Source organism: Emydura macquarii, unplaced genomic scaffold, assembly GCF_026122565.2.
Source record: "Emydura macquarii macquarii isolate MOO-44397 ecotype Brisbane River unplaced genomic scaffold, CSIRO-AGI_Emac_v2 contig_1253, whole genome shotgun sequence".
NCBI lineage: Eukaryota > Metazoa > Chordata > Testudines > Chelidae > Emydura > Emydura macquarii.
The window spans coordinates 82,693,595-82,720,988 of record NW_027131390.1 but is presented as its reverse complement, the minus strand read 5'-3'; the positions used below and the strand labels follow the sequence as shown (position 1 = coordinate 82,720,988).

At 38.5% G+C, this 27,394-nt stretch overlaps 1 protein-coding gene across 1 annotated transcript in view; it reads left to right on the top strand.

Moving 5' to 3' along the window:
• Positions 1-27,394, top strand: part of PKP4 (plakophilin 4) — a 244,646-nt gene that overhangs the window by 116,832 nt on the left and 100,420 nt on the right. The window contains 5 exon segments of the mRNA XM_067549418.1: positions 4,181-4,215; positions 13,682-13,807; positions 13,912-14,102; positions 15,045-15,603; positions 19,682-19,873. Of these exon segments, the coding sequence (XP_067405519.1) occupies positions 4,181-4,215; positions 13,682-13,807; positions 13,912-14,102; positions 15,045-15,603; positions 19,682-19,873 (1,103 nt within the window).

Sequence of the window (27,394 nt, the reverse complement as noted above, 5' to 3'; positions counted from 1 at the left end):
ACCTGTTCAGTAGAAAGATTTATTATACTGATGGGTTAGAGCTTCGCATCTCCAACATCAGGCCTTGTTTGGGAGGTATGATGATAACATCTGGGACTCCATGGCAAAGTTTAAAGACTCATTACCACAGGATTCCAGGCAAGAGTTCTCTGCTCTGATGGAGGAAGGGAAGACCATAGTCAGGGCCTCCCTCCAGGCAGCCCTCGAAACAGCTAATATAGGTGCCAGAGCAATGGCATTGGCCGTGGTCATGAGAAGGTGCAATCCTTGGGGCTGCCACCAGAGTTTCAGCAATCCGTTCAGGGCCTTCCCTTTAAGGGCACCTCCCTCTTCACTGAGCAGATGGATTCAAAGCTCTGTGGTCTGAAAGATTCCAGGGCTACCCTCAGATCTCTGGGCCTTTACTCCCCGGCGCATTCAAGGAAGTATTTCAGACTTCAGCAGGTAGCCTGCTTCTCAGCTCCTCCACCTCACCAAGACATGTTTAAAAAACAGAGCAGAAGTTATAAGCATAGGCAGCTGCCCCCCTCCACCTCAGCCTCACTACCTGATATTCAAAAGGCCCCAAGCAGAAACAAACATGCGGAGGAGCCCAGTGACCTTTAAGCATTATGCCATTCCCATGGCTGCCAGGGCAGATGCCAAATATGGAAGAGCAGTGCTTCAGTCTCTGACTAGTACACCTGAGACTTCTTACTCCCACCATCTGGGAAGGATGCTGTTTGCCTTCATAGTGGGATTCAAATCTAATATATAATTGAAGAATGAATGGTTACTTACCCTACAATAGTTGTGTTTCTTCAAGGTGTTTTAATCAGTGTGGATCCCACAACCTGCCTTTCATCTTCACTTTTCTGAGTCCTCAGCAAGACAGGTTTTGAATTATTAGGGAACTGTGGGAGGGTCATGGCTTCCCTGCCCTTTATGTCCTCCTATGGAAGTACAGTAGACCCTGCTGCTGCCGCCCCCCCCCCCCCCCCCCCAAAAAAAAAAAAAAAAAAAAAAAGTCTGTCACTCAGGAGGTATATGTATACTTCTGTTGGGATCCACACTGACTACAACATCACAAAGAGCCAGTTACTGTAACTGTTCTTCCTGGCTCCTGCATCATCACCTGCATCTGTATCTGTATCTTAAAGCTTCTGCGGTATTCAACAAGCCATCAAAATGCGTGACAAATGGCCAATGTATGACACCTGTTTTTTTCATATTGCTCCATAAAAAATAGGTTGTTTAAGTATAAAACCTCTTTGTAGGGATTCTTTTTAAGAATTCTCCCATCAACCTAGCCACTGCCTCTCAGGGAAGTGGAGTACCTACACCAATGGGAGAATGCCTTCCGTCAGCACAAGTAGTGAGTGTCTTCACGGAAGCACTGCAGTATTTTGCATGTAGACAAGCTCATAGACACTTACAAATCTTGCAGATACAGAGAACCCAGTTATCCAGGTATGCATCAAGAAGGTGGGGGAAATCACTTTCACAAACTTGTGCATAAAAGGGCCCAGCTTTCTTTAAGCTTTTTTTCATCCTCACCCTCACCACAATATGATCAGTGCCATTCCAATAAATAGGGCTAGGGTTGCTTTAATCTCCAGTAGGAAAATTAGAGATCTTCAGAGATGGAATGTATTCTGATGTTTAGGAAGATATTAGGATTATGACACTGATATCCACAATGTCTGTTATTCTGAATAACTTCCTTATATTACTTAGAGTTTTGATGGAGGGAAGTGCTGGAGTGTAGCCTGAGGACCATGAATGGTACAGAACTCAATACATTCAAGTGAGTGTGTACAGTAAAGAGCAGATGCATATAGAAAGACTAGATTTCAGCATTCAATCCTAGATACTGCAAATCTGTTCACCCTCCACAAGTTTATTAAACTAAACTCAACCACAGTTTTAATGTGGATTTTCTGGTTTGTTTTTATACATTGAAAATCATTTTTAATGTTTGCACTCAAATACAGCAGTAAATTTAAGTTTTCAGGCTAAAAGCCAGCAGGGTTGACTACAGTTTACTTTGCAGACTTATACATCTGTTGTGTATAAGCACAAAGTCCACAAGAAGAAACACTCTGAACTTGTGCATAACCCATAGCTCGTATTCAAAATTAAAATATCCTTAATTTTTATCTAAAGTGAAAGGACTAAGTTTCTTGGCTGTGTAAAAAATAATTATCCCAAACAGTTTTTAAGTGAGATGGCAGTGTACTGCTCACGTTGTTAGAGTAAGGGGTCTTTAGACAAATGACTTGGGATTGGGGAAGTGGTGGGAAGTGCAAGCAGGAAGAAGTTTGTGAGAACAGCAGCACATTCACCCTTTCTGACAGTTAAGTTCATGCAGCGGTGGTGGTGTAAGGTGACTGATTGTCATGTCTAAATTCAGGTATATGCATCCTTTTGATCCTAATTTATTTCTGATATAATGCTGCCTTTTGGGCAACATGAAATGTCTACAAGAGCTCAGATACCCAGACTTGCAGCAAGCTATGTTGGAACACTTCTTTCTTCAGCCACTATAAAAAATATGGTATAGTGTAAAAAAAGATTTAAGGCAAGTGAGCAGTTTGAGTAAACCTCTTAACCTAAACTTCTATTATTGTACCATCAAATGACTGAACAGAATATCTAGCAATCTTCCTTCCCAGATCACTCTTTAGCTGTAATGTTATATGGTAAATTTCAGCTTAATACAATTTTTTTTACATTTTGTAAAATACTAAAAGCAAAGGTTAACACAACATTGCTAAGGATACCCCCAAGAAGTAAAAAAAAATTACTTTCTGTAGACTGATAGACTAGTAGTTTTAAAAAAAAAAAAAAAAAAAAAAAAAAAGGCAAATACTAGCTGTAGATGGAGTAGCTTTTCATCTTCAGATCTGGATTTGAACCCTGGATTTTTGGTTAAACTTGGTTCTAGTTAGAGTTCCCATTTGTGTCACAGAACATAGCAATCTTTCTTTACACGAGGCCCAAGAAAGTTCCTGAATATATATATGCTTGCTTCGAAAGATGGTAACCAGCTAGCTTTCCTGAATCAAACTGAGCTGCTGAGATTTTGTTGTGTAATGTGGCAGGGGAGATTAGTAGTAAAGTAAAAAAAAGAGCCAATTTAGAAAGTAGCATGATGTAACAGAAATATTCTGACCAGCTTTCTATTTTCCTGATATATAATAATCCTGGAATATTATGGAAAACTGGTGTTAGGGAGAGCACATTTTGTCTTCAAACATAAGGGTATTTTGGAATATTTTGCAGTACTCTCATAAATCTACCATTTGCACTGACTGTGATTTTAAAAGATTGTTAGTTTGTACCTACTGTGTTGAAATGTTTTTATTTTGCATAAATTCTTTTAATGAAACACAAAAATATGCCAATTTGAATTTCTGATCCATCAGCAAATGTAGTAGTACACAAATATATATTGAAATCTGAAAATATTAATGGGGGAAAGGGAATAGTGTAAATGGTCATAAATAAATTGACAATGTGAAGGGATGTACAATTGTAGGGCTATTCTGATAACAGGGCCTTATTGATCTAGTGAGACTATTGCACAAGTCATGTAGATCCTTGAGCTTCTAAAATTGTTTTGTCTGTCTTAACCTTCAAAAATATTCATATTCAATTATATACCCAGTGTTTTATTTTTCATCAGTCATAATACGCAAGACATCAAAAATACTGCTTTGGAAAATAAGTTACATAGAATACATCTGCTAAAATGTTCATAAATCTTTGCTAGCTGTAATTTATTTCAATATAGTGTCCTTCATACAGAATCTTTCAAAATGTTTTAAAGCACTTTATTGATGTTGTCACACCTCAGGTATATAATGTATGTCATAAGTTGTGCACTTATCAATCCTATTGCAGATAGGTTTAATGCCACTTTGTGATTTGCAATACAGTAAATTACCGGAATTTCCCATGATTAATAGAATAGAATACAGCATAACTCAAAATGATTCTGAAGGTTAAACTGCGCGGAATACAAAGCACTATATTAGTAACACTTACTTGAGAAACATCTGAGGTTTTTTTAATTCTTTGCTGCTTTTTGGATAGTTTCATATTAAGAAAAAATTATTAGTTTATAAATTCAAAATAGCCCCCTTTTAAACTTTTGTGATAAAGGAAATAAATATAACTTTTTTCTCCTTTTCTGTAGCTCTACTGAGAAGTCGTTTCCTTGGAGATCCACAGGTACAGTCTTTTTCTGTGTAAATTTTTCGTCTCGCATCTTAAAAAAGCAATATATTTTCCTAGCATTCTCTCATATTGTTCTAAAGTGAACTGAATCTTAACCTTGATAGCATAAATAATATGTGTCTGTTGCAAACATCTTGTACAAAGTACTGGTTTTTATTATATACTTTTGCTTATATGTAAAGATGCATTTGTATGTTACATTTTACTTTTGTAAAGCATATTCCAACTTATAATAGAGGCTATTTAGGATATTATTTTCTGTATGGTAGTTTCTTGTGCCTTTGAATGTTCTTGAGAGAAAAATGAAAGTATAAGGGAAGCTTTTTTGTATATCGGTTCTCGTCTGCAATTATTCCATTATGTATTGTAGAGATTTTTCTCTTCATAGCAGATAATGTCTGTGACAATTATACTATGCTGTCTACGTTTGAAGATTGTTTTCTTTTGCAGCTCTTCTCTGCTTAGGCAAAGGCAAACTTGTCAAAACAATCTTTTTTATTTTTTTTATTATTCACTTTCTTCTGTGCATCTGGGAGCTTCTCTTCCTAAAACAAGGAAGATTAGTCCTCTTGTCTGTTGTATTCTACTTCTTATCAAGCTTAGACAGGGAAAATGTGTGGGGATCTTCATAGATTTTAAAAACAGAAGATTATAGATTATAATGATCTAATCTGACCTCCTGCATAAAGCAGCCAATACAGTGAATACAGCCAATAAATGAATGAAGCTCAATAATTTAGCATTGAAGAGACAGTCCCTGCCCTGAAGAGTTCCTCTGCTAAATAAACAAGACAGAATGAGAAAAGAAATGTGCATAGAGATTTACTTGCCTAAGGCCACACAGGAGGACACTGCTAAAGCCAGGGACAGAACCCAAGTCTCCTGACTCACAATCCAGTGTTCTTTCCACTAATTCATGATGTCTCGATTTTCAGGTTTACATCTTAAGCACAGTAAAATTCCAGTTATAATTTTAGTTAGACAGTGGTACTAGTTTAATAACTTACTTAGCTCTGCCTCACTGCATTTTTTTAAGAACTACTTCTCTAGATCAGGGATTCCTGTACTTTCCACAGGACGTGCAAGTAGACTCTCCTTTTCCCAGTTTCTGCTGTAGAAGGAAGAATGTAATTTTAGAAATTTGATTACTCACTCAGGCTGTGTCGTGGTTAGAGGGTAAACTGCACTTCAGAGTTCTTTTAGTCTGTCTTGAGTGCACCCTTTGGGTAACAGGCCTGGCTTCCTGCACATCAGTCTGGGTGAAACCCCAGGTTCAACCACTCAGACTGGATTTCTAGGCTGCAGTCCTTCTGTTTTCCAGCCATGTTAACCAAATGGGCCCAACTGAGTTTGGCACCTATAAGAGTTTTCCCTCAGGAGCCTATGACAGTATAAATTTGCAGTGACATAAACAGCTCTTCAGAACAGAGCATCATTTATTCTTTCACCCAAAGGTATGTAACACGCAGAGCAAAGAGGTAAAACCAGTAAAGATCTGTAAACATATTCTCCTCACCTAACCCTTAAACTTTCTTTGTAAGCTTTGATATGTTCCATCTAGTGCAATTACCTCCATTTCTGGGTTAGGAGAAACAGTTTGTCTTGCTTTCAGGATGTTCTCTGTCTGTTTTTCCTTGCTTGCCTGTCAACTCTCACTGACACACCCTGGGCACTTACACGCACGCACACACCCTTCTTCTTAAGGCCAGTATCTTTACAGTTTTAGTATACTTTTTGATCCTGGGGTTTTGGTATGGGAAAAATACAGTTCACCAGACTAGCTGGCGCCAGGCACAGAGTATTCCCCCAATTAATGGTTTCCTCTTTGTTTCCCAAAGGACTCTTGATACACCTTATCATAGCCCCTTATCTTTGCTATTGTTTCATTTCCTGTTGGTTTTTCCTTTTTATCCTCCTTCATTTTAAAACTGCATTCAGGCAGGATAATGTCACACAGGTAATCTGAGGGGCATAGGATATTTATTTAAAAAAAAAAAAAATACTACGCATAACTTCCTTATTCTTCACAGGCTAATTTATAGTTATGGCCACTTTAGATCCTTTGGACTCAGTCTACTTTCCTCCCAACATCTTGCAGTGTGGTGTGGTTGTATTCCATATTTGATGATACATACGTAATTGGTGAGAAAGTAATTCATTTGTCTAATAGTTACTTACAGTGCCCATCTTGAACCCTAAAATTGTTTCAGCATATTTATAGTAAAAGTACCTAGACATCGGTTAAATATGCCTATTTTTGTCTATAAAAATAGTAATAAATGAATATGCTTCCATGCTTTTCTAATCTGCCTTGAAATAAACTCAGTCTTGTGTGTGTGACATTAAAATTACCATGGTGACAGTTTTAATGCCGGAAGTGTGGCATCGACATTTTATTGCATAATTTAAAGGTAAATTTATTTTGGTTTGTTTTTCCTTAGTGTGAGAGGTTTTTTTGGATAGCAATTTACCAGTGGGACACAACTAGAAAATGAGTTCAAAGACAGTTTCCTGTCACAAGATCATTTAAGAGAATATACATAAAGAACGTATGTTGGTTTCTAGTTTTTTTCCTATGCATAAAGATTAGGGAGGGTTTTAAGTAACTGCCTAAAATTATTGCCTCCTGGGTTAAACCAGGCATTGAGACATCATAGAAAATTATTTCTTATGAAGTGAATAGAGTGACATTTTCCCCTCCTTTGGTCTATACTTAATTATAAAACCTTAGGACTTCCTTTTTGTTTTTGCTCTTTCTTAGGTTGGGTGCCAATAAGCAAGTCATAAGATGAGGAAAATGGGCTTGACTTTTTCTCACAGCACCTCTCAACTCTGAATTAAGATTGTAGTCTTCTTCCTCTTTTTTCCTTTTGTAAATTAGATTTAAGATCGTAGTATTTACACAACTAGAATTAGTTTAAACTATAGTCATGGCGATCAGTTTTATGCTTAGGTGATTTGTGGAAGGTGTATTCTATTAAAAACAAAGAAACCAAAAAACAAAGCTGATACTCTCCACGGCCTAGGTTTTGTTTTTGTTTTGTTTTTTAAACTACTTTTATGGAAGATTGAAGTGCTTATGGGCATTTTTAGAACACTTTCTAAGGGAGAGCATATAAGTTTCTAACCTTGTTACACTCGGTACATCAGAATCCAACTTTTAATAACTTCTGTGGTTTGACAAGAAAAGAAGTTGGATATGGGTTTATATTAACATTCCTATACATCTTCCCTAATTTAAAGTGAGGATGAGGGAGATAACATACGTGAAAAGCTGAATTTAGAAGAAGTTTTGACTGGAAGAAGGTTCAAGTTTTGTTCTGTGGAATATCTGAAAGCATTTTAAAGTCATCAGAATTTTTTTCCTTCCCTTATTTCCTTTCATATTTTCTGTTGTTAAAGAAGCAAAATGGGGTAAAAAAAAATAAAATTATCTAATGTTCCAGTGTCTGTTCATGGCTGAAAAAGGAGATGTCACTTGACAGGTTTCAATCTTCCTTTTCCTGTACTCATTTCCTCTTCTGTGTTCCACACAAACACACATGCGCACACCTTTGTCATCTCTTTCCTCCTCAGGTTTCTCCTGTAGCATATTTCTTCACAGTCATGGTTTGTCTCCATGACTTCCACATAGGGCAGAAGAGGCTAGTTTGTCTTCTGTGTCTTTTTCTATTTGACTCGTCCCTCAAATATCCTTCCATTTCTGTATTTCTCTCCATCATTCAGAATTATTCTCTCCCTCTGTGTCCCCCTGATTGAGGATTGCAATTATCAAAGTGGTGTATCCACAGCAGTAATATCTGGAGCATAACAGAGAAGCTCAGTGATCCTTACTTCTATGCAGTGTGCAGGAGTTGAGGAATACAATACTTCAGCTGGAAGCATGGGACTCCCCTAATCTTATGCTGAATTTAAAATCTCCTGCAGCCCAGGACTCACAAGGATGGTTCCCGCATTCTTCTGTATTGTGCCCATTATAGTGTTTGTTAAATAGGAATCATGTAGAGCAATTGCTGATCCTCAGTAATAATGAAAAATTATATTACAACAAATTGCATCACTTACTTACATTGATGTAAAAATCTTATTTAACATTGTTTACCTTTAAATTGAAGCAATAATAGCACTATGGTAGATTTTGCTTACTTATATTTTTACTATTAAGTTTTATTTTGAAGACTTGTCATCACTGGATTTCTTACAAACTGAGACCTGAAAAAAAGACTGAAGTTAAAGATAAATGAGAGCACCACCTTAAATCATTTTTTCTTTTTTCCTCTGCAGTTAGTAATTTACAACAGAGAAAGACAGCTACACATGATGATAAGATGTGAATTTAAATGAAAGCTCCTTATGCACCAGTAGAAATGTATAGAATTTATAATAGAGATATAATATGAAGTATGTTGTTTTGCAGATGCTCATAAATAGAATATTAGATCCGCAACCATGTATAAAAAGTTATTAATGGCTTTGGTTCTCATGATTTATGGTAACACAAAAAGTTAGAGAGGGAACAAACCATTTTATTGTGCATTTCTGCCAACTCCCAGAACTCCTTTCAAAGCCTTAAGGATCTGTGTAGACCCGCTCAGTCAATGGGAGAGCGATGGTTGACTCAATTAGTTCACTCCCCAAAAGGCAGAAGGTGGCGTAGACGGAAGGACATCTCCCATCGACACAACAGCGTGAAGATGCCATAGTACATCAACTTAAGTATGTCGACAGAGCTATGCAAGCTACATCTCCTGTTGACTGCCGCTGCCATTGTAGACCACCCCTAAATTTTGATTCTGATCCCCATCATAGTAATGCCTGTATATCACTGCACAGGCCAATTTGATTCCCTCTTAATTCTTCCTCTGTGTCTCCTCCAAATAATGAAGGCTATCATCAATTGAAATAGATTTAGTACAGTCAATTGATGTTATTATAGAGATAGCAGTCACTTGTATTGTTCTGAGACAAAAAGAAAGTAAAATCAAAGATTGAAGTAGTTAAGTTAGAGACAATGTACAATAATTTAAATGTAGCGTTCCATCCATACAAGCTTATTATTCAAGACTGTTAATATTATTGATCTCTTATAATCAGTCATCCAGAGAATGTTGAAAGAGCTGTAGGAGGGAGATATTTCAACATTCACATAGTATCCTATATTCTGTGCAACACTCATGTTGAAATGATTAGATATAATAGCACTTCATGTCAATTCTACTAATAACATCATCATAATAGTTGCTATAGTGAATTGATTGCAATGTCATAATAACCGAGATGGTTCTGACCTAAAAATGTACTTCCATCAAGTAATTGTGTTGATTGACTAACCTGGCCATAAATTTGTGAGGAACTAGTGGGAAATGTTAATTGTTTTCTATCTATAATTTGAAAGGTATTTAAACATCTCCTGCTCATAGAGGCAAATTAGGGAATACAGTTTTTAATGTGGATGTTCTGTTACGGTTATTTGCACAATTATTGAGGCATTTGATATTTTGTCTAGATCTATGTGCTGTAAAACTCAACAGGTTTCTTTTTTGCTTGATAAGTTGAGGCACAGATAAACTGTGCCTGTGTTTTAGAACTGTCCGTTGCAGTTGTTTCATAACTCATCTGTTTTTCACGCTGAGTGCCACCAGCTCAACACACCTGGTTAGTCCTTTACCAGGGTTTAAGAGAAGTTTCATTGCCTTTAGCTATTACATAGAATTTTGATTTTTTTTAAAGCAAATTAACATATTTGAGCATTCCCTCCTCCTCTCTCCCACCTCAGTCTCCAGACCCAAACTTTGGCTCACTCCCAAGATTTACTTCTTATTGATGCTCCTGTGCCACTGAATGCCTCTGAAAGAAAATCCTTTGACCACAGGACTTCCTCAACTGTAAAATTGTTCTCTCCTGTAGTTCTGCTATACTCATTGCCAAACAGCATTTCTCCAGACTTTGAGTCCTCTGTCCACAATTCTAGCTTCTTACTAGGTACCTTGCTCTTAAAACTCTTACCTGACCCTTGCTTCTCAAGGCTCTATCTTTGGTTCCATGTCTGGGTGACACATGCAGTCATGTTTCAGCTATCATTTCTACACTGATAACTGACATTTCTGTTTCTCTCCATCGTAATGCACAACTGTTTTGCCATCAATGTTAACGTGACTAAAACTGAATGCTTAATCTTTCCTCCAAAACCCCACTATTCCCTCCATTTTCTGTTGTTGAACACACATCGACTTTGTCCCTGTATCTGAGACCATAAACTAGGGGTCACCTTCAATTTTCCTACGCATCCAAAACTTTTGTCTATATCCAAAACTTCCCTTTTTCCCCCTCCATAGTATTTCTAAGATCTTTCTTTCTGTGCTGCTAGCCAAAATTTTCATCCCAGCCCTTATCTCCTGTCATGATTACTCTACCTGCTTCCTCTCCAGCTTCCTTGAGACTCACATTGGCCCCTCCAAATTATTCAGAACACAGCTACTAAGACCATCTTCATCCATTGCTCTATCACTTGTTACATTGAATTCCTCCGACTTATCCTGATTCACCACATTAAGTTCTGTTTCCTTCAAGACCCTTCAAATTCTGTTCTACCAATTGTATTGCTTTTAAAATCATATTTCCACACTTCCTTGTCGGTTCCACCTATGATTCCAGCCTAGTCTGCCCATTTGTCAACTACATATGCATGTGCACACACACACACTCCTCTTCCTGCCGTCTTCTACGTTTCTTTTTAGGCTTGAGAAGACCTCCCTGTGCTTATCTCTAAGACCACTATTCTCTCCCCTTACAACTCTCATCTCAAGACCCACCTCTCATGTGACACCTATAATGATAGTTCAGTTTAGAAGAAAAGGGGCATATTTTCCTCTGTTTATAATTAGTATGTGTGTGTATATATAGAACTGTAACCCTCGCTTTCCCATTTTTATGTCCCTTGTCATCTTAAATTGTAAGCTCTTTAGGGCAAGGAAGTTATTTCCTGTGTTAGCCCAGGACTCATAGAGGGCCCCAATCCTTAAGGTGCTACTGTAATATAAATATTTAATAGTAAAATAACAAATTGTGACCCCATGCTAGGTGTAAAGAGGGGAGACATACACTGCTACATTTGGCAAAATTAACATGAATTTTTCTCAGTGATTAATCCTGTATTTTCACTGGCATTTCCATGAGGATTGCTAAAAAAAACCTTTCATAAAAGCAATCTTCAATGAAATAGTCTGATAATGGCACAGAAACAGTGGCATTGCTTCAGACACGGCACCAAAATGGTTAGGTACTTCCAAACCAAGAATTTAGCTACTGGGGTAAAATAGGAAGGAAGGGCCTCATAAATATGCAGCTTCTGTAGTAATACCAGTATTCACTTGGAGATTATTCTTTTAATAAGGATTTTGTGTTTTTATTTGAAGTTTATACATTTTTAACAAACCATAGCATGAAACAAAATGAAGTGGTGAAGGAGCATGTCAAAATACCTTAAAGATTTCATCAGACTACCATTTAAAAGAAACAAAGATCAGATATCACCTACCTACTTCCTAATAACCTGTAGCCTTACAAGGCATAAGTAAAAATCTGGATGTATTTTCAGAATATTCATGAGATGTTAAGATGTCCTTTTCAGAGACAGTCTTCAGAGTTATGGCTTGGAATACCAGAAGTAAGAGAAACAAGATTACTGAAGTACTGAACAAACAAGTTAGTTAAAAAATGTAATGGCATTGGAAATATAGCAGGCATTATGCACCTAGTCAAAGTCAAAGTATTTGATTTTGAGCCAATTTTCTTGGGGAGGATCTTGTATAGGATATTAGAGGTAACCCACACTGTTTGAAAAATGTCATGGGTTTTTTTTTTGTTTTGTTTATTTTATTTATAATTTCTTATTAGAGAGCTAAATACTGCTGATTTAATATTCCTTTTTCAGGCTGGCACCTTTAGTGAATTAGTACTTCTTTTATACTATGTATTTCATGTAGTTCAGGAACACAACCTAAGGGTATGTCTACACTGCAGGCTCTGCAACGATCAATTGAGCAGGATCGATTGAGCGGGTTGTGTAGACCCACTCAATCAATGGAAGGTGGGCTCTCCTGTCGACACTATAGTCCACCTCCTCGAAAGGAGTAAGGCTGTGTTGACGGGAGGGCATCTCCCATCGACACAGCACCATGAAGACGCTGTGGTATATCAACGTAGCTTCCATGTCGACCACTGCTGCCAGTGTAGACCAGGCCTGTGTCATGCTTGATTTAAACCAATGAACAATCATCAAAATAGCTATAGCAATCTACATTGCTGAGAAAAGTTAACACTTTTATTTCACTGCCTAACCCTTTACCATTTTATGACCAGCCTGTTATTTTGTGATGTATGCCATTACAGTAAGTGTTTGAAATATTCTAATCTCTTAAAGATTTGATGGTGAAGTGAAGGGCTAGACAGATAACAGCAGATATTAGACTTTTATCTTTAAGATTCAAAATGGTATTCTTTGAAAATGTAAACTACTACATTTATTTTTAAAAGTGAAAATTGCACTACCCCACCTTTGTTCTCTTACATTGAACAGAAATCTACTGCTTGTGAACCCACATTTCTAAAAAGTGTCAACATTATCATAGTGACTTTAATCAGCTTTATTTTCAATTTATCTGAAAAATTCCTGGAAGACAAACCAGTTTTGGTTCCAGAAGATCACATTCTGGATCTATTGTCACATATTTATATGAAACACAGTTTCCTTTGATATTTGTTAAGAGAGATGACTCTTTATGGTTCCTTTTATTGGAACTGAAGAATTTTTAAGCAATGAACATTTATTTTAAAATACCTTTTATAAAACATAGAAATTGCCATGTCAAACCTGATCAGTTATCTGTTTAGTAAGATATCTAGTCTCTGACAGTGTCTGTAGTAGATACTTCAGAGGAAAGTGTTTAAAAACCCCAATTCTCTCAATAATATGCCAATATGGGGAATTTCAACTTAATCCCCATAGAGACTGGTTCATGCCCTGAAGCATGAATGTTTTTATTGCTCCATAAATGTGTGCTTTTTAAAATAGCCAACATTTCTTTGAATTAATCCTGATAAGGTATTTAAAAGAAAAACAACCAAACAACAACTTTTATTGGTTTTAAATACAATGAATAATTAGCCTGTGGAACTCATTGTAACAAGGTATCATTGAGACCAGGAGCTGAGCAGGCTTCATTCTTACATACATATATAATTCTTAATATATAAGAAACTAGCTTGAAGAGCCTCATACATGTGAGGTTCAGGTAAATTGTGTATGATTAGTCGGTACTTACATGCCAGTGGAACTGTGTGTCTCCTATTATCTAGCATCTAAGTAACAGGTAATGTATAAGATAATAACAAAATACTAGAAAAGTATTAGAAGTTATATAAACAACATTAGCTTTAACTAATTAAACTCTGCTTTCAGATGTGCCGACCACAGATGTAAGCAAACCCAGAGTGTCCGACAGGGTCCATATCAATACTTATCAGGTTAGAACAGAGCCAGAACAAGGGAACCTCTACTCACCAGAACAGACATCTCTCCATGAAAGTGAGGGTCTGTTGTACTCATTTTAAATACTGGAATATTATTTCTTTATTGATTGTGTCAGAATTGTGTAATAGCTTATACTCATACTGGTTTCATATCTGCAGGGTCAGTAGGTAACTCAAGAAGTTCAACACAAATGAATTCTTATTCTGACAGTGGGTACCAGGAAGTAAGCAGTTTTCATAACAGCCAGAACTTGGGCAAGTCAGAAAATAGACAGCAGTATTCAGTTACTGGAACCACTGGTAATCATTTGGTGAGAAGCTCACGGGCTGAAGGACAAACTTTAGTTCAGGTATGCAAAATAGTAAATGCTTTTTTCAGCTTAGTTATTGCTCTGAAATACATTTTGAACACAAATATATGGCTAGTTCTAGATTTTTTTTTATTATAGGCAATAATTAATTACGTTCCTTTTTGAAACATTTCAAATTAATGAAATAGTAACAGTTTACTGTGTAAATAGTAGTCTAGGTGGCAGTCAGCCAGAAGTGTATTTATTTACTAAAATGATCATGCATCAAATGTTGATAATTCATTGTAACTGAAACCCAATAAACCCCTCTAAGTACAGCAGGTTAAAGGGTACATCATTTGTATCCTATCTCGATAAAACCACAATTGAAGCAATTTAACTTTAGAGAAGACAGAAATCTTAATAATACATTTATTCCTGTGTGTTAGTCTTATGTTAGACAGACAACGTTTGTTTTATCTCCTTCCACTACTGTTTTTTTTTTTTTTTCAGCTCTTTCTTGAATCACCAACTGCTACCAGTCCTGCTTTCTTTCATCCCATTTCTTTTATAATAGAACTCTTTACAGAGAGGATTCAGCTCTAATAAGTTATTTATTAGAACTGTGGGGAGAAGAAGTGTTTAGTATGTTAACCAAAAAAAAAGCAGAGAAGAACTGAGAAGTGAAATATGGAGGGATATTAGTCTTCAGATTTTGATTTGATATTATGGAACATTCTAGAGGGAGAAGACGGGGAGAATAAGTGAAGAATTCAATTAATGTGTTCTCCGAGAGAGAAACACATATTCTAAAGGAAGTGAAAGAAGTAGAGAGACTGAAATTTTACTGTAAATTTAGTCTTTACTGTGTGGTCAGTTTTATACTTTGTTGAAGGATGTGCTTTTTCTGATGGCTCTTCTGTTTCAATAAAAAATGAAAATAATCACAGGGCCAAAATAATTAAAATTAATAAAACTTATTTTGTTTTTCTTCTTAAATAGCCATCCATAAATATTGCTGCAAACAGAGCGATGAGACGTGTTAGTTCAGTTCCATCCAGAGCACAGTCTCCTTCTTACGTTATCAGCACAGGTGTTTCTCCTTCAAGGGGGTCACTGAGAACTTCTTTAGGAAGTGGATATGGCTCTCCGTCAGTTACTGAATCACGACCCCTTACTTCTAACGCATATTCATCCACTACATTACCTGTACAACGAGCAACATCTCCCTATACTACACAGAGACCTACTTCACCAGCAGCTGTACGACGGATCAGTTCAGTCACATCTAGGCAGGCAGCTAACCCTAGTGGAGGAACTTCTCAGTACCAAGCGTCTGTCAGAATGGGCTCACCTCTTGCCCTAACAGATGTACAGACAAGAGTAGCTTCTCCATCCCAAGGTCAGATGGGATCTTCTTCCCCAAAACGCTCTGGTATGACTGCAGTTCCACAACATTTGGGAACAACATTACAAAGAACAATTCATGACATTGACCAGTATGGACAGCAATATGATATCTATGAGAGAATGGTACCACCACGTCCCGATAGCCTTACAGGTTAGTAAAAAGGTAAAGACACTGCCTAAAACTTGGTGCACACCTTCACGTGTAGAAAATCAGTAATGCAATTATAAATATATGAATTAAATGCTTTGGTGTAAGGAAATAATTATTCTAGGTTCTTCAAATAAGTTATAATTGTGGATGTATCACCCGGTATATTGCATTTGTATTTGTGACACTAAGTTTGCAGCAAATGCCATATTTTCCCCTCAATTTACAGATTATGGTAGCCATGTACAACATAATATGCTTTCTGAACTTTTATTTTTAAAACTTGGCTGAAGTTGCAAGATTCTTCCAAAAAATATGGACTTTATTAGAAGTCAAGTTGTATCTAAGTGCATATATACAGAGTTAAAAGTCGTGTGGGTGAACTTGCATTAGATCTAACTGTGTTTTAAATAAGTAATGAGTATATGATTTTTATGTAGTTCTTTTCATACTGTAGCTCTTAAATCTCAAAGCACTTACAATAAATTAAGTCTTAGCATTATGGTGACTGTGTAGCAAATGGAGCAGCTATTATAAGTTTAGCTATAGCTCATATGCAGTTGTGAAAAGTAGATCCTGTTTATTTGAGAAAGTAAATGCTTGTTAGGATAGTTACTTTATACTTGAAGTTGTTCTTGTGTGTTCCCCTTTCTTGTCTCTTAATTTTCATCTAAAAGAGCCACATGTCAGAGTGATTCTGCAGTGCAAACCATGTTATTTCACCGTGAATTCAAATTAAAGTGCTTGTTTGGCTTTTCTTTTCAACTGTGATAGTCCAGGCACTCCTTAATCTGTTCCCACTGTCACCAGAGGAATTAGCTGCCTGTTTTCCCTCCCTCTCCCCTTCATTGTCATAGGATTAATAATAACCTGCCATCTGATAAAGCAAATATCAGTATTTGGCATTCAGACCTGGAAGATTTTGCAGTCAAAATGAATTAAATGTAGTGGATTGCATAACTTGCAGTGTAATAGTAATCCCTTATAGTAATAATACTTAGCACTTACCTTGTACTTTACATTTCTCAAAGTGCTGTACAAATATTAATGTTTTAGTTTTGTACTGTAAGCAGTTTTACCACCTGAAACATATTGGTCTGTGGGCATGCACAGCCTGTAGGAAAAAGGACTCATTTAAGTAACTGACAGATCACTACATTGGAAACACATTTGTTAAATTTTTAATAATATTTTTAGTCTGAGAGCAGCAAATAGCAACAGTTATAGTCTAGGTTGCAGAACAGTTTCTTTTATAACCTCCACTAAAAGCTTTCTAAAGCATTTGTATTTAATGCTGAAATTTTCTATGCTTTGTCTCTGTCCAAAATTTTTTTTTTTTTTTTTTTTTTTTTTAAGTTAAGTTTATTCAAACTTCTTTCAGCAGTTATGAAAAGATGGGGGAATACATTTTTTTCCAATATAAATTAGTTCACATGTTTTTTCAGGAGGAATAAATCAAAAATGCCTGCAAACTTAGACTCAAATTTATTTGTGATCAGTTTTCTAATCACTGACATTGTGGCTTGGTCTACACTGCTGGTGAAATTCATAATACTCTGCATAGCTTGTGTAACTCCCATCAACTTTGCAACTGCCGTTTAGCACTCTGTCTCCACTGCGCCAGCAGGAAATGCATACCCATCAAAGCAGTGCTACGCTTTCTGGTGAGGTAGTTTTATTAGATCGACTTCTGGATCAATCGAGCGGGTCTTCACTGCTCCTCAGTCGAACTGGATAAATCGATCTAACGGCAGCGAATTTGCCAACATCAGTGTAGACATAGCCTTTATGTGGGAGAGCACCTACTGAACCCACCCTAGGGGAGGAAATTTGGACAGGAGAGAAAAAGGTTAGTACTGCAGCAGCCTCTAGCACAATTTTAAAAAATGCACACTACTGTGCAAGCTAAGGGAGGGGATAGTAGGGTGGCTGATCAGCTCCTCTCTTTCTTTCCTCTGGGTTTGTGGTCTCAGAAGAGGGTCAATATGGTATATGCAGTTGTCCTGAGGAAACTAAAATGCAGAACAGTTAAATGATTTGCCTGGGAGGTGACATGGTAATCTAGTGGACCTAGCTGTAGGTTTAGAAGTTGGGAGACCTGAATTTTAATCCTAGTTCTGAGAGTGGCTTCCTGATTTACTTTGGATAAGTCACTTAAGATTTCTGTCCCCACCATCTAGATACATTTTTCTGAGCAGGTTTTAATGTCCCTAAAAGCCCTGGTGCTGAGCAGAGAGTTTCCTCTTAGACATCATAGCAGGGCAGATTTGAGATTTTTTGAGAGAGGTGTTCAAATAAAAGATTTTAAGGTATAGTATCACTTCTTTCTCTAACAATCATGATTTCGAGTGGTATAATAATGTCCCTCGTTTTATCTGCTCATCTGAGTCCAAATATTAACATTTTGTGTAACTATAATTAATAGTTATTAAAATGTAATGCCTAGAATTATAACCTCTATGTACAGAAAGCATGCTTGCAATTCCATGTGAATTTTATAAAATGGACTTGAAAAAACTCTGTTTGAAGTGTGAATAAATCACTGCTTTCTATGGACTATGCACTTTCTGTCAGCTGTAACCTTTCTCTGTTCCTCTTGAACTCCACCTGATTTTGTGAACAAATATGATCATATTTCTATATGACTAATTGCAGTACCTATATTTTCACTTTCTTATTTACTAACTTTTATTGTTTGGCTCTTTAGTTTGTGTTTCTAAGAACTTGAATTTGAGGGGGAGATTTTGTATCAATTGTGTTTTATAATCATTTGTGGGGGGGAGACCTAGCATTTGTGCACCTCAAAGTTTGGGGGAGGAATCAAAATTCACAAGTCAGAGAAAGAAGAGTTAAAGGTGAGAAACTGTAAGATGCATGTGATTGAACCACAGGAGATAGGTATGCAAAGAGAAAGTATATTTGAGGATTATCCTCTTAAAGAATATAGTTAATCCCATAGAACTAATGAAGTCATCCAAAGACTGAGGATGAAAAGACGAGGAGAGAGTCAAGAATGGAAAGAAACTTGAGAGAGTTCCAACAGAGAGTTAGAGAGAATGGAAACAAGGTAATGTCATTGAAAGATGCTGAAAGAGTAGCCAGAATGAGAGGAAGAGAACCAAGACAGGGAGGGCAAGTCACAGAAGCTAAAGAAGGGCTGTTTGTCTGGTATCAAAGACAGCAGAAAGTTTGAAGATGGAATACAAGCCTCAAGAGAGAGCCATCAAGCGGTTGTTTCAAATTCTGAGACATTTTCAAGAGATTGGAGTGGGCAGAAACCTAACGAGTGGGTAAAGTACTGAGTTTGAGGTGAGAGAGGTAATACAGCAGTTGTAAACAGTCTGCTCATTAAGTTTGGAACTAAAGGGGAATAAGGGAAAACAGGATAGTTATTGGAAGGACAGGCATCTCAGTGAGGTAGATAAGTAAGTATCATTTTGTCATGATGAAGAAACTGAAGTACAGAAAGGCAGAGATACATATTTGTTGATTTAAATAGGAGCTGCAGGACCTCATTACCTTTGAAAATCAGACCTCAGAAGTCTGAAGCTGTGCAGTCGAAATTTGAGGCCATTTCTCAAAATTTGCCTGTTACTGTTGGCCTTCAATAAATCAGTTAAGTCACCAAAAGAACAGGATTAACATTTAAGAGTTCCAGTATGACAGTCCTGTGTGCAATCCTCTCAATCACACTGCCTTAGGGTTGGTTTGTTTTTTAAACAGTGGTATATTTAATTGTCTAACATATAACTGTGAATAACACTGACGCAACACAGCTTCTACAGCTACCAAATTGCCAATGTATTGACAAAATTTGTGACCAAGGAAATGCTGTTCAGCCAATGGAGTTGGTAATGTGAATAGCAGTGGAAAATGAAAGGGAAAAATTGTGGGATCCCCTTTTATACCATAATGCCCTGCTCTGAAAAACATTTTATCCATATTTTCTTTTAAATGATACTTTTGAATACAATTTATTTTTCATTTAGCTAAAAGCTCAAAGGATAGATATATTTTTCAGAGCAGGATTTTATTTTTTTTAATTGTCTGCAATACATATTTACCTTTTTCTTGCTTCTAGGCTTAAGGAGCTCGTATGCAAGTCAGCACAGTCAGCTTGGGCAAGAATTACGTTCAGCTGTATCTCCTGACCTACACATCACCCCCATATATGAAGGGAGAACCTATTACAGTCCAGTGTACCGCAGTCCAAATCATGGAGCAGTTGAGCTACACCAAGGGTCTCAGACAGCACTATATCGAACTGGCTCAGGTAGGTGTAAAATTGAGGCTCTTCATAGTTTCCCAAATTTTAGATGATTTGCCCCAAAAATCTTTCTTAAATTTACATATTTGTTTTCTACTTGAGAGAATGTAAATTGTTGCCACACTGTCAATATACATGTTAGTAGATATGTAGTGCCAATTTAAAATAATAGAATGGAAGCCATAATTTGGAGAAGGGAAAGAGCCCTAAATCTGAAAGACTTGCCCAATAATGGCAGATAGGAATAAGAAACAGATGAGTTTAAAATTCTCTGTATTCTTTTGTGATGCTTATAGCAAGTACTCAGGACTATATGCTGATAAGTCAGTTTTGAGCTAGACTCAAATCTTTTCGGTGTAATATAAATCATAAACTCAAAAATATCCATTTAAAGACCAGTCTTTTGCATACAGACAAGACTTAAGAACCTCCCCCACTGAATTCTAAAATTAGTATATGGTGGCAAACATTAGCAGTAGTATTAAAATGCATCTACATTTGTCTGACCTTGTGCATGAACGTACATGTGTCTCATTGGTTTTCCTTGATAGAACAAGGTAAAAATTGTTTTGCAAATTTTATAGACTAAAACTACTATTTCTTCTTCGAGTTGTGTCCCCGTGGGTGCTCGACTGTAGGTGTCTGCATCCCTGCGCTGCTAATTGGAGAATTTTGGTATTGGTGTGCATTCAGTCGCCGCGTGCGTTGTCTTCTCTTCCCCTTTCTTCTCCCCACACCCTCTGCTCACCAGGAGGTTAACCAGCACTACACAGGCAAACCCTCCTAGTTCCTTTTCAACCACCTTTGGCTAGAGACTGAGCTTTAGCTGTCCATTAGCAAATCATTACTTCTATAGAATTGCTAATTGTTTCTCTATTTTAGCTACCTTTTAGACTCCCTTCCCCCTTTATCTTTCACTGATTTTTAGTTTAAATTAAAACTTTACTTTAAACCCAAGTGGATAAAAATCAATGGTTTGGGGGTTTTTTAATAAAAAAAAGTCCGATTTTAAAATAAAATTTAAATTGGATTTTTTTTTTTTAAATCATCAATAAAATACTAAAATTCTCCCTCAAGATGTTTGATGGAATTCTGTGGTTGATTGTTTTGAACAATTTATTAAGAACTGGCCTATTCTCATAAAACTTTGTGTAGAAAACCATGATAAAATAGATGGAAGTATCTTATCCAAAGTATCTAACGTTGGATTAAAGAGCAATGTAGAGGGTATGCTCAGTATACTAAAGCCTATATCCATAGTCTTAAACAAACTTCAGAGAAATTGTTGGTGCATTGTTGATGCTGTCGAAATTTGGAAGGCACTTCAAGAGACAACGAAGAAAGAAATACCTCACCAGAAAGTTAAACTGCAGGCAATGAAGAAGCAAGTGGATATAGCACTAACTCCATCTCATTTTCTTGTGAACATTCTCGACCCCAGATATAAAGGTAGATGACTAACATGGCATGGGCATCTCAAATTCACTCAATTATGCCAGTCATAATCAATTTCAGGGCTGGAGCGGAACCATTTAAATAGTACATGTGTACAGATGATGTTTTGAACAAAGTCACTCCCCTGAACTAGTGGAAATCATTAGCCAGGCACCTTGAAACAGAGTTCCTTCAGTTGCTAAGTCAACTTTTCACAGCTGTAGCTTCGAGAGAGAATATTTTCATTTTGTTTGTCTCAAAGCTAAGAAATCGACTGGGAGTTGAAAAAGTAGGAAAACTCGTATTTCTGTTTCAGTCTATAAATAAAAATGACAGTGGGAGTGGAGAAGATGAGAGGTAGTTGTAGAAGTTTTAAGGACAGCATACATTTAGTGTTGTGATGACTTGTCTGTTAGAGGTAATAACATTTGAAAATTAAAAAAAAAAAAGTTTAAGGACAGCTGTCAGCTGACAACTCAGGAGACTACTGTAATTGCAAATGTGAAACATTTATGTAACATTTAAGATTTAGTTTAATAAATATAAAAGTGCTATTGTGTTTGTGTGTGTGATTTAGTTCTTACCATTCCTAATGTATTGCTGCTGCATCTGCAGCTTGACACAGGTAGTGAGCATTATGTACTATTTCCTAAATTAATAAAAATCAAGTTATTTAAAAAATTACACAAAATATACCCTCCTAGATGTTATAAAATGCTGTACTGAGTTGTAAATTAACATGTTTTAGTGATCAGATATGCACCATTGTTTAAGAAATACGTGAAGTAGTATCAGTGGGAAACTTGATTTAAATCAATGATTTTCTCTTGGTGATTTAAATAGCTTTGATTTAAATCAATCCAGTCTGCTTTAAACTTTGATACTCGGCCACCACCATCTGGGGACTCCCTGGACAGGGTATGCCCAGTTCACCGGGCTTCCAGAAGTGTCTCAGTTGCAAAGGATCTATCCCAGGGACTGACTGACATTCTCAGCGCGTCCGCTGTCTGGGAGAGAACCACATCCACCAGAAGCGTGGTTTATACCCCCTGTTGAAACCCAGATCCAGAAAGGGTAGAGAACTGAGACTTTAAGCTTCTTCTAATGGAAACAGTCCACCAGCCACCTGAAAATTATTTCTGGCTCATTCAGTATCATCAGTACTGACGGCACCAAAGCCATCCAGAGCTCACACAATAGCACCCTGACAGAACATGTTGGGCTTCCTAAGGACCAGGTGGGCACAGGCAAAGAAACATCGGCACCGACTGGGTGCAAGAAAACTAGAGCATCCACCCTGAGGAAAGATCCTTCAGTGCAGACATCAACGTCAGTACCGTCTTCGGCACGCCAAACATCAGCAGACTGCTCAGTCAGGACTGCATCACGAACTCCTTCAGTGCAGACATCTCAGCACCACCACACACAACAGGTACCGACACCTACAACACCACCGGACTTCTGGTACACAACAGATCTTTCAGTGTCTGATGCACCAGACTCATTTCTCCTCTGTACTAGGGCTCTGGTACTGATTCCACCCAGAGCTCCAAACTCGCCAGTGACATTATGCCATGAACCGCCATTTTTGAGTGCTGATTCAGACAGTGAGCAAGAGGACATAGTTTCCCAACACTCCTCGCATTACCCTACGGTACCCATTTCCAGTATGGACCTCATCCATACCACCCATCTGACCCCCAGCCATGGTACCAACCACTGGAACCCTTCCACCCTCTCAATGGCCTTACTAGAACCCTGTCAGGCACACACACAATGCCTTCCATGGCTCTAGCTTGTCCTATGAGGTGTGAATGTGACACCCTCCTTTGGCCGCCACATCAATGGTGTCTGAGCCCCCCGAACAGTTGAAAGGAACAAGAGGCTGAAGTTGAGTCTAACTGCTCATCATCATCACCAGACGAGACAGTGATGTCCCTTCCACCATCACTGGCAAATGACTTCAAGCTTTTCCAGGAGCTAGCTCAGTGGGTGGCAGTTGTATTAAAACTACCATTACAAGCGATGACTGAGTCACACCATAAATTATTGGACATTTTATATTCCTCTGCCTCCTCCAGAGTAGCTCTCTGTATTAATGAGGCTTTCTTGAATCCTGCCAAACTCGTATGGCATATGACCCCTGTGCCTTGGTCCGACCAATATGCAAGCAGGCCCATAAAAGAATATTACGTGTCAACAAAAGACATGGATTTCTCTTCTCCCACCCGCTTCTAATTCAATCATTGTGCATGGGGTGAACTCAAGAGGCTGTTAGTATCACCTGATATCTGTCCCCTATAACCAGGACTGGAAGCGCCTTGATCTTTTTCAGAGAAAAATATACTCATCAGCCACTCTGCAGTTCCGTATTGCAAACTCTCAAGCCTTAATGGCAAAATATGATTATATCAACTACTCAAAACTCTATTACTTTATTGAGCAGTTCCTAGTTTCTTACAAGGACCAATTCTAAGCCATCATTAACGAAGGCCAAATAGTGGCAAAGACATTGCTCCAGTCTGCACTTGAAGCACCTGACATGGCAACATGTTCTATCTCCTCTGCCATCATGGTGAGCTTCTTGCCTGCTCTGATTCGGTTTCCCCAAAGAGTTGCAAACAAAAAAGAGGGCCTTCCTTTTGAAGTCACAAAACTTCGTGGAAAAGACGGATGCTTTCCTCCACACTTTAAAAGACTCCAGGTCTACTCTTTGACTGCTCAGAATCTATACATCTGGGCAGACAAGAAAATATAGTCCTCAGCCTTCATTCAGGCCTTGATTATCACAGTATGTGTCCCAACACTCATATGCACCCCAAGGAAAGAAGTCCAGGTTCTCTAAACAGAAACATTTTGGCCCTCAGTCTACTTCTTCACAGCCATCCACCTCAGAAGAACAGTTTTGGAGGGTTGGTCGATGTGCAGACCACTCTCTTCAATACCATCCAACGCTGGAAAACCTCTCTCATCCCTATGGATGCTGTCTAGCCCCGTTCCACAGCACCTGGGAACAGAACCTCTGAGAAACGGGCACTGGAGATTATTTGAGATAGGCATTCCACCTATTTCAGCTCCCTTCTCCCTTCCAAATGCCCTTCCCCGTCCCTCTTCAGGGTCCCTTCTCATGAAAGAATGTTACAACAAGAGATAAATCAGTAGTTCTCAAATTGTGGGTCGCGACCCTGAAGTTGTTTGCAATTTTGTTTTGATGGGGTCACTAGGGCAGAAAGCCCCATGTAGGAGTTCTGCAGGAAGCAGGACACTGAAGACCAGAGTCCTGGATGGGGCTGAAGCCTGGAACCCCTGCGCCCACTGGGATGAAGCCTTCCCCCACCCCACCCTCCCCATAAGCAGGACTTGGAGCTGAAGGTAGGGTAGTCACAATTTTTTCTAGTAGGGGGATCATGATTTAAGTCCAAATGGGGTCGCCACCACAAAAAGTTTGAAAGCCACTGAGTTAGACCATCTCTTCAGCGTAGGAGCTACATCTAAGAAGTAAAGACTTTTGCTACTTCCTGATATCCAAGAAGAAAGGAGGTTTGAGACCCATAGTAGATCTCAGAGCACTCAACAAATTTGTCAAGGCTCAGAAGTTCAAAAATGGTCGCTTTAATGGCGATTATTCCAGCTTTAGAAAACGAAGACTGGTTCTCAGCCCTTGACTTTCAAGATGCTTACTTCCACATTTTGATCATACCATCACACATGACACCTCAGATTCACTCTAGGCCAAGACCACCACCAGTATAGAATACTCCCTTTTGGCCTCCCATCACCCCCCAAACTATTCTCTGAGGTCCTCTCTGTAGTGACAGCCCCCTTACACTCCCAGGGCATTATGTGATCTACCCTTACCTGGAAGATTGTCTTCTCAGGGTGCATTCCTTCGCCAAAGCCCAGTGAGTACCCATACTACTCTGGATGTATTCAAGAATCTGGGCCTACAAATCAATGCACAAAAATCTACATTTACACCGGTACAGAGGTTTGAATTCATGGGAGCCAACTTGACTCCATCCAAGCAAGAGCGGTCCTCTAACAACAGATTCCTCAGTCTCTCCACACTCAGAGACAGTACAATTCAGCCCTCAAAATATTGGTCAGACACTGCCTTCAGCTTCTGGGGCACTTGGCCATAGGCATATTGGTGATAGCTCATGCCAGACTTCACATCATATGCCTCCAATCATGGTTCAATTCAGTTTATAGACCAAACAAAGACAGCCTAGACAAATTACTATCGATGCTCTCCAAAATCAAACAATCCTTGAATTGGTGGAAAAACCCAGCAAATGCCTGCACAGGAATCCTGTTTGCTTAAGCCTCCCACATCACTATTCCTCACCACCAATGCATCCGTCATAGGATGCAGTGCACATTTCAGTGGTCTCACAATACAGGGCAAATGGTCTGCATCCAAGACGTGACATCCCATCAACCTACTCAAACTCAGAGCGGTCAAGTACTTGTATGCTCACTTCTTTCTGCTGATCAGAGATACACACATACAGAGGTCATGATGGACAATACAACGTGCATGTATTACATAAACCGTCAAGGAGGCACCAGATTGCCCTTGCTTTGTATGGAAGCACTAAAGTGGGGGTTCTCAAACTTTTTTTTACTGGGGCTCCCTTTGAAAATATTTCAGGATGTGATGACCCTCCTCACAAACGTGATGACCCCTGCCATGCCATCCTTACCCACATGCATGGGGGCTCACAGCTCGTAACCCCCCTATAATAATCTCGTGACCCCCTGAGGGGTCACAACCCCCAGTTTGAGAATCCCTGAACTAAAGCTATGGAACTGGTGTATTTCCCACAATGTTACAATATCAGCAGCCTACCTACCGGGAGTGCTCAATACGACAGCAGACAGTCTCAGCCACAAATTCCCATATGATCACGAATGGGAGATAAACTCAGTGATATTCCACAACATATTCCAACGATGTGGGACACCAATAATAGATTTGTTCTCTACTTGCCAGAACAATAAATGTCCATGGTGCTGCTTCAGAGCAGACATCGGTCAGCACTCCAGGGGGGGCACTCTCCTTTCATGGGATAAGGGCCTTCTTTATAGCTTTTCCCCCCATTCCGTCTATTGCTGAAAATAAAAAGAGAAAAGCAAACATCATATTGATTGTTCCCACCTGGCCCAGACAGATGTGGTAACCTTACTTGTTACACTTGGCCCTGTGTCCACCAATGACTCTTCCAACCACTCCTTACCTCCTCTCTGTCATCCCAGATACGGCCATTCTACCTGTAGTCCTAGATTGTTTGCTAAATCTCAAGAAATCAGAACCCTCTATTAGCTCACTTAAAGTACACTTAGCAGCAATAACAATTTTTCACCAGTGCGTAGAAAGGTACTGTTTTTTCCCTCTGACTATAAAGAGGTTTCTCAAAGGCATAGCACACCTCCTTCCCCATCCCAAGCTTCCTACCCCACAATGAGATCTCAATCTAGTATTAAAAGGACTGACTAGACCACCCTTTGAACCCATTGCCACTTGTTCTTTAACTCACCTTTCCATGAAGATGAAGTTCCTGATCACCATTATCTCAGCAAGAGAGATAGGGGAGATAGTGGTACTGATGGCGCATCCTTCCTTCAGAGTGTTCTTTCCTGACAAAGTCACACTTAGACCACATCTGAAGTTCATCCTCACGACTTCCACATTTCACATGAACCAGCTGATTCGCCTTCTGACCTTTTTATCCCAAACCTCACCAGGATAATAGGGAAGTCATCCTCTATACACTCAACAAAGAGAGAACTTTGGCCTTCTATTTGGACAGTACAAGACTCCAAGACTCTTCCTCTCCATCGCAGACAGATCTAAAGGCACAGTGATTTCAGCTCAAAGACTCTCTAAATCGGTCTTGAACTGTGTCAAACTTTGTTCACAGATTTGCAGTTTGGCACCCCCATCCACAATCCGCACACACTCTACGAGACCGGTTGCCTTGACCACTGTCTTTTCTAAGAGTATCCCTCTATCAGATATCTGCACATACCTTTGCAGAACACTATGCCATCCTGGGGGAGTCTGCTACAGACGCCAGATTTGGCGCCACA